Source organism: Trachymyrmex septentrionalis, unplaced genomic scaffold, assembly GCF_001594115.1.
Source record: "Trachymyrmex septentrionalis isolate Tsep2-gDNA-1 unplaced genomic scaffold, Tsep1.0 scaffold189, whole genome shotgun sequence".
NCBI classification, from domain to species: Eukaryota; Metazoa; Arthropoda; class Insecta; order Hymenoptera; family Formicidae; genus Trachymyrmex; species Trachymyrmex septentrionalis.
The window spans coordinates 350517-358962 of record NW_017305061.1 but is presented as its reverse complement, the minus strand read 5'-3'; the positions used below and the strand labels follow the sequence as shown (position 1 = coordinate 358962).

The following is an 8446-nucleotide window of genomic DNA, read 5'->3' as shown; positions in this document are numbered from 1 at the left end:
CACACACACACACACACACACACACACACACACACACACACACACACACACACACACACACACTTACACATGTACAAATCATAATTATCAAAATTGTACTATCATTGTATTTACTTTCTTTTATTTTTATTCAAAATGTATGATCAATTGTTTTTTTTATTATATTATACTATTATTAAATTAACTCCCCAATAGTCTTTTTTTTAAATATAACCTCTCCCCGTATTCTTAAGTTCTCCCGCGATTGCACTTCGCCCTCTCCTCGGTCACTTGGATTAAGTTCCAAGACCGAAAGTCAGGGCATACGGCCGTACTGGCGCAGCTGGTGTTAAAGTGCGTCCCTCTCGGCGCACTGACCCAGTTTGGGCCCTTTTTAAAAGTACGTCCGACTCGTGTGTCCGTTTAGCAGAGCACGAGCAGAGGTTTCCACTTCGTCCTCCGTTCGACCCCCGGCTCGTTAGGAGCCTCAGGACGAAGCGAAGCGCCTCCCGATTTGCGTCGGTCCTTCCCCACAGCTCCTTTGCGGTCCGGAGCCTGGATACTAACAATTCGGTTCCTTGTTACGTTCACCCCCTCAGCTCCGCATCCGCGCGGAGCTTGGACGTAACAGCATAATGCATCTCGGTTTATCTTAATGTACCTATGTTATTATTTTAGAACACGAATTTATTTTCTAAATAACGTAAAAGGTATTTAAAAAATATTATAGGTACATATGATCCATCTAATTAAGTATAATACAATATAATGCTATGGAATTTCAAAAACAAACCATATGCATCTAATATGCACTAATGAATGATCGTTTTGTGTACACTAAAATGGAAGTTCTTAAAGAAGAATAATTAATTCAACATATTACCGAAGCGTAAAAATATATTTTTTTTAGTACACAACATTATCGATTATTCTTCATAATTAGATTCTGAATAACATGATTGTCATGTTATTTATGCAATAAAGAAATACACATCATGGATAGCACATAATTTCTAACGCTGGTTTTTTAGGAATTCTTATCTTCTTATTGCACGATTTTTCAAACACGCTATTTTTTTGAAGTACTTCTGGTCCGAAGATCGCCGAAGATAACCATATTCTTTATGAACTTAGATATTTTTGGAGTGAAAAATAAAAAATTGATTTGTATATATCGTAAGGTATCCATTCTTCTTTCTCAAGCTAAAGCTTAAAGTATAATTAACAAATTAACATGCTACATATATGTTTGTTGATATAACATTTTTTATTACATTTATTCGAAATTGCATTTTTATATATTTTAAATACACAGTATATATAACATATCAGTATATATAACATACTGATATAATAAATAATATTAACAGTACTATGTTATCTGATTTCCTCAGATGGAAATTTTTGTATTGCATCTTGAAGCTGCATTGCTACAGTTAAATATCTGAAAATAGAGATTCATTTATAAATTATTACTTTCCATATTGTACAGATCTAAAAATGCCTGTGTATTACAATAAAATAACAAATATAGAAATTTTCAAATTGAATGGTGAAAAAGTTGTATATAATTGTAATAGCTGAATGAATGTACATTCTACTAAATCCTAAAATGTAGACCAATCAGATGAAAAAGCTTCTTGAGCATTCAGTGAGCGATTGCACGTCTGGATGCACTTATGGTTTTTGTATGAAGCAATATCTTGAAGTGTCCCAAGAAATTAAAAATTAATATTGTTTTCAAAGGAAAATAATTCTTTTCTTTTTTCCATTACTGTACGAAGTAAAGTTTTTTCAAATTATTATTATTGTATAAAAATCATTTCGTCTTATCTTTTTTGTACGATAATAATTTTACATCACAATATTTTGGCTAATCTATGTTTGAAACATCATGATTTGGCCAATACATAGAAGAGGAGAAAGGGAGTGAGTCCTTCGCGAGGGAAATCGTAATATATACTTATATATAGCAGAAATAAGACATTATTTCTAACTTTTTTTGTTTGTAACTTTTTAACAAGTAACGTCCGATCCTAAAACTTCCTCAAGGTCACTTAGGGCGATTATCTTGACAATATATGTTAAGGTCAAAGTCTTTAGGGGGAAGGGCTGCCCTACTGCATAATTACCAAATTAATATTTTAAGGCTATTTTAAAATATTTTAAGTCTTTTAGGACATATTATTTCAGACATAAACGTCTACTCAGTTCACAATAGACAGTAAGCAACTTTACGTCATCTTATAACTTTTTTTTGTTCCATTCTACCGTGCCCGTACAACTTAATCTCTGATTTGTACCTTCTGCATGGTCGAAAACATTTATTATTTTTGTCTGCAATTCCATATTCATCTTTCAAAGTTTCACATCTTTTTTTATAATCTATAAGCTTAATATTCAATTCCTTATTTTTTCTGTCTCTTTATGAAGTTTTTCTTTTCTTCTTTTTAATTCTTTTTGTAAAAATTTTATTTCATCATAATCAATCTTTTCATCGTTTTTTGTTAAATGTTTAAAATTTTTGCGTTCATCAGAAATAACTTACTTTCTTTTTTAATACCTTGAAGCAAAAAGCACATAATTCGTTAACCGTAATAATAAGTACACGTGTAATAATAATAAATAATTTTGTGCTAATTATGCACTGAATTCCCGACATATAACATGTGTATACAATTGTATGCAATGTACCTCTTGCAATGCTGCGTTATGGCCATCATTAGTAATGGATGGGGATTGCAATTCTTTCGTCCAATTAATCGGTAACTCAGATTCTACTGACGGCGCGGCATCAGGATTATCCTATAAATAAGTTCATTAGTCTTTTGAGACTGTTACTAGTATTTGTTTCATATTTTTAAATATTATTTTCAATAATAAATGATAAGACTTCTTGTTAGCAGAGCGTGGTTGGATGGGTTGAGCCAGTAATTAAGTAGAAACTTATAAATGAACGTAATTTATTGAAAAGTAAATTTTATAATCCGCGAGCGTGCTGTCCTCTCATTTCGGAATTCAAGCAGAGACTGCGAGAGAGAGAGGCTATTTTAAAATATTTTAAGTCTTTTAGGACATATTATTTCAGACATAAACGTCTACTCAGTTCACAATAGACAGTAAGCAACTTTACGTCATCTTATAACTTTTTTTTGTTCCATTCTACCGTGCCCGTACAACTTAATCTCTGATTTGTACCTTCTGCATGGTCGAAAACGGATATCGGTTAATTACGATGAGAGTCGAAGTTTTCCGAGCCGCGCTTGAGTCGAGTACAGTACAGTCACGCATAAAAGTATTGGTCTGTACACTCGAGTACAGAAACGCGCTGAACTCAAATACTTGTATTCTCAATACTGCCGCCGTTCAAGCGTTTCTCGTGAATCGTTATAATGTTTAACTTATTACATATGCTTTTGAAACGATCTCGCGGCAACGCCTTTGTGAATATGTCCGCGCGTTGATTTTCGGACGGAACGTACTCGACTATAATCTCCTTCTCATTTACTTTTTCGCGAACGAAGTGAAAATGGATGTCGATATGTTTCGTTCTTTTATGAAATACCGGGTTCCTGACTAACTGAATTGCACTTTGGTTATCGACGTATAGAGTTGTTTCTTTGTCGCAAGGATATCCGATGTCGGATAACAACTTCCTAATCCAAATCGCTTCTCGTGTTGCTGTTGATGCTGCCACGTATTCGGCTTCCGTGGTACTTAATGTCACCAGTCGTTGCCGCTGCGACGACCACGTGACAGCTCCGTTTGCGAGACAGAAAACGTATCCTGTCGTGGATCTTCGCGTCTCGATATCTCCGGCGTAATCGGCGTCTGAGAAACCTATCAATTCTACATTGCTGCCGCCGCTTGAGTATTCGATACCGTAGTCGATTGTGCTTTTTAGATACGCGAATATTCGCTTTACTGCTCGCCAGTGCGCAGCATTATGATTGCTCAAATACTTGCTCACGGAGTTTACCGCGAACGCGATGTCCGGTCTCGATACAGCAGCTAAAAAGACTAGCGACCCGACTGCTTCGCGATACGGCACACTGCTGGATTTTTCGTCGTTCTCCTCGCTAGGAGATAGTGCTGCGTGCGGATCTGCTGGCACATTTGCTGGTTTCGCTTCCGCCATTCCGAACTTTTCAATTATTTTCCGCGTGTATTCGCTCTGATGAATAATTAGCCGTTTATTTCTTTTATCGCGTTCGATTTGCAACCCGACGAAAACATTTGAATCCTCGACCGTTATTTTAAACGTTTCGCTCAGTCGTTGAATTATTTTCTTAAGCGTCTCTACGTTTTTTGAGGCTACTAGCCCATCATCGACGAACAGCGCCAGATACACTTCGTCGTTTTTGTATTTCCCGGTAAACACGCACTTATCCGCATCGCACTCTTTTAGATTGAACTCACTCAGAAAACTTGTGAACCTCAGGTTCCAACACCACAGAGCCTGCTTTAGACCGTAGAGGGACCTTTGGAGCTTGCACACGACATTTCTTGGATCTTCTTCTATCTTCAATCCTTCCGGAATTTGCATGAAGATTGTCTCTTCCAATTTTCCGTACAAGAATGCGGTTTGGACGTCAAACTGCATTACTTCAAGATTTTTCGAGGTGATTATTGCTAGCAGTATTCTCAACGAATCGTACCTTACAACTGGAGAGAATGTTTCGTTGAAGTCGATCCCCCTTCTTTGCATGAAGCCTCTCGCACACAACCGTGCCTTGAATCGATGCAGCTTCCCGTCGGCATCTTTTTTCACCCGAAAAACCCATTTCGAGTCGATTAGCTTCATTTCCGGCGTCCTTTTTTCGAGTTTCCAAGTGCTACTTTCTTCGTGAGCTTGAAGTTCGTCTTGAATAGCACTCGCCCACTGCGCGGCTTCGGTGCTATTCTTCGCTTCTTCATATGTTTGTGGTACGATGTACTCGGCCACATATGCATCATGCCGGTACCTACTCGGTACTTGAATTGTCGAGCGATTTCTTAGAGCTCTTTGATTTTCCAGGTCCGACGTATCCTCTTGTTCGCAGGCCTCTTGTTCGTTTTCCACTTCTGCTTGTTCTTGGCCGATGCCCCCGTTCTCTTCTTCGTTCTCGGCTTTTGGTAGTGGAAGTATTATTTCATTTTCTTCCTCCATTGGATTCGTTTCCGCCAGAGGTTTGCCGACTTTCTCATTAAATATGACATTGCGAGCTACACTGACCCTTTTCGTTTTCGGATTGTATACTCGGTAATTCGTCGATTCTTCCGTGTAACCAACGAAGATCTGTTTACTCGCTCGAGCATCGAATTTCTGCGTAAACTGTTTGGGAGTGTGCACGTACGCGTCTGAGCCGAAGATTCGAAGATGCTTCAGATTTGGGACTTTCCCAGTCCACGCTTCGTACGGTGTTACTGTACCAGTCGTCCACACGGTTCGATTAAGAACGTATACTGCACAATTTACCGCTTCTGCCCATAGAGTCAGTGGTAGACTCTTCGCGATTAACATCGTTCGCGCACTTTCGACTATCGTCCGATTGTCGCGTTCGGCTCTCCCGTTTTGCTCCGGATTGTACGGTGCCGTTTTCTCCTGATGGATTCCACATTTCTCGAGATATTCGTTCATTTCTTTGTTAAGGAATTCCCGACCATTATCCGAACGAAGCGTTTTTATTTTTCGACCGAATTTGTTCTCTATCATTTTTTCAAAAATTTTGAATTTCAGGTGAACCTCGGATTTCTTCTTCATAAAGTATACGTGTCGGTATCCGGTCGCTTCGTCCTTGAAGGTTAGAAAGTATCTTGATCCACCCACAGAGTTCGTTGACATCGGCCCGCAGACATCAGAGTGAATTTTTTCTCCGGGTTTAATTTTCGTGTTTCGCTCCACTTTCTTATTGAATGGCAGTCTGTGCAATTTCCCCATTTGACACGGTTCACAGAAAACGTCATTTTTGTCCGTAAACGATACTCCACTTACAAGTCCTTTTTTCGCTAATTCGCGAATCGCGCGCTTTCCGACGTGTCCTAGTCGTTCATGCCACACGGTTAAGTTTGTTGTAGCTATGTTCGCTTCTTCGACGCTCCCTTGTTTCGTGACCTTGAAGATCATGCGATACACGTCGTTGCCTTGCTTTGCACCTATCGCGAGCACCTTGCCATCACGCACAACTTCGGCGTAATTATTTTTGAATTGCACGCCGAATCCTTTCTTTGTGCACATTCCGACCGAGAATAAATTTTTGCGCAATTTCGGCACGTGTAACACTTTTTCAATTCGTGCGTCTTGCCAAACACCGTCGATGAGCCTTTTGATTCGCACCGTGCCTTCGCCGGCGACATTGCAGATTTGATTATCACCGAGTGATATCGTTGCGCCAGTACCATCTGTTTTGTAGTCAGTCAACCAGTCGCGTCGGTAAGTTAGGTGCCTCGATGCACCGCTGTCGATCAGCCAGACATCGCTTGGATCGGCCGTCATTATGTGACTTTGTGTCCAGAGCTTACTTGCGTTTCCCGCGCTTTTCAAGATCGATTTGTCCGAACTTTTACCTGATTCGACTACAAATGCGCAGTCACGAGGTTTGTTGCCGTCATCTCGTAGCTTCCGCTTGTTTCGACATTGTCTCGCGATATGTCCCATCTCTTGACATTTGTAGCACTGCACTTCCTTCGTTTCCTTTTTATTTTCGGGTTTTTTGTTCTTAGCACCTTTTGTTTCTTTGGTGCTTCGATTTTTGGCTGTCGCGGTCAGTGCTTCCGACTTCTCTTCGTCACCGTTGAGCCTGGTATCCTCTCTGATCAGCCTTTCTTGTAGATTATCGAGAGTCTGTCGTTCTGGGTCCACACTGTCCCAGGCGACCTGCAATGTACTGAACTTTGTAGTCAAGCTTGAGAGAATTTTCGCTATAATTGTGGCGTCCGATACGTTCTCTCCGATGTCCTTAAGTTGACACGCCATGTTTGTCACCCTGGCTACGTGCTGAGTCGCCGTGTCCGATTCGCTCATCCGATAAGCATGAAATTTCTGCAGCAGACCCAGCTTGTTTGTCACTGTCTTTTGTTCATGAATCAAACATAGTTTGTCCCACATTTCTTTTGCGGAAGTACACGAGAGCACACACACTTGTTGAGTCTCGTCGAGATTCGACAGGATTATAAATCTCGCCGTTGCATCGTCTTTCACGTTTCTCTTCACCTCGGCCGCTTGTCCTTCTCCCTCGGCAGGCTCTGCTCTTGTACCATCAACGACATCAAGAACGTCGTTCATTACGAATAACGCATTTACTTGAGCTTTCCAGCCCTGGAAATTCGTACCGTCGAATGGCTTTATGCTTTTTACGGAGATGCCGACTGACATCGCGGATTTGAGTTTTTCAACTTGCACGCTTCCGACACGTTAACTTTCAGCACTTGAACAATGGCCAACTTCCGTTTTGCGCCACGTGATACTCGCCGAAGATTCGCTCAACACTCACGCAGTTTAGTTGACCGTTAACTGGGCCATAACCTGATAAGACTTCTTGTTAGCAGAGCGTGGTTGGATGGGTTGAGCCAGTAATTAAGTAGAAACTTATAAATGAACGTAATTTATTGAAAAGTAAATTTTATAATCCGCGAGCGTGCTGTCCTCTCATTTCGGAATTCAAGCAGAGACTGCGAGAGAGAGATCACTTAAACGGATATCGGTTAATTACGATGAGAGTCGAAGTTTTCCGAGCCGCGCTTGAGTCGAGTACAGTACAGTCACGCATAAAAGTATTGGTCTGTACACTCGAGTACAGAAACGCGCTGAACTCAAATACTTGTATTCTCAATAATAAATTTATTTCACATATCAATTAATACATAGTAAATTTGCCTGAGGGATATTCATTTTCACATCAACTATTGTTTAAATCATATTTGATTAATTAATTATTGTTTAACACATTAGTATATCTTTCATTCGTTCGACTGAGCTGCAGTATTATTAACTATTGCTTACAAAACATTAATGATTGTACACATACTGTTAATATAAATCAATATCACAAACTGATACACATTATACCGTACTTATCATTATAAGTAAATCAGATAAATGATCATTTTTAACACTACATTTACGAGACCTGTCACACATTAATTTAATGAGTATCCGAAGAAATAAGTACAGAATTTTAAAATTAAAAAGCTGAGAAAAAAATAAATTTGGATATATATTATCATACAATTCCATTAATAAAAGTCAGCAAAAATTGCTAGGAAATAATAGTAAAGATTTCTGTAATTTTAGTCGTGAAATCCGTTAAATTGACAGTTCCCGTAAATCTAGTGTTAAATCTCTCAAAGATAATTATATTATATATTATATATATTTACTTTTGCTGATGAATACGAAAAACAAGAGATGAAAAAGCCTTCTGATTAGACGACATCGTTTAGATGAAAAAACTGACTTCGAGATGATTCTGGTATTGTTTTAACATTC

At 39.1% G+C, this 8446-nt stretch overlaps 1 protein-coding gene across 1 annotated transcript in view; it reads right to left on the bottom strand.

The window, feature by feature from the left end:
* Window positions 1-3186, bottom strand: part of LOC108746707 — a 7866-nt gene extending 4680 nt beyond the window's left edge. The window contains exons 1-3 of the mRNA XM_018483642.1: window positions 3178-3186; window positions 2674-2784; window positions 2528-2542 (exon numbers count right to left, since the gene is read on the bottom strand). Coding sequence (XP_018339144.1) covers window positions 2528-2542; window positions 2674-2784; window positions 3178-3186 — 135 coding nt within the window. The remainder of the gene's footprint in view (window positions 1-2527; window positions 2543-2673; window positions 2785-3177) is intronic.
* Window positions 3187-8446: the final 5260 nt, after the last annotated feature.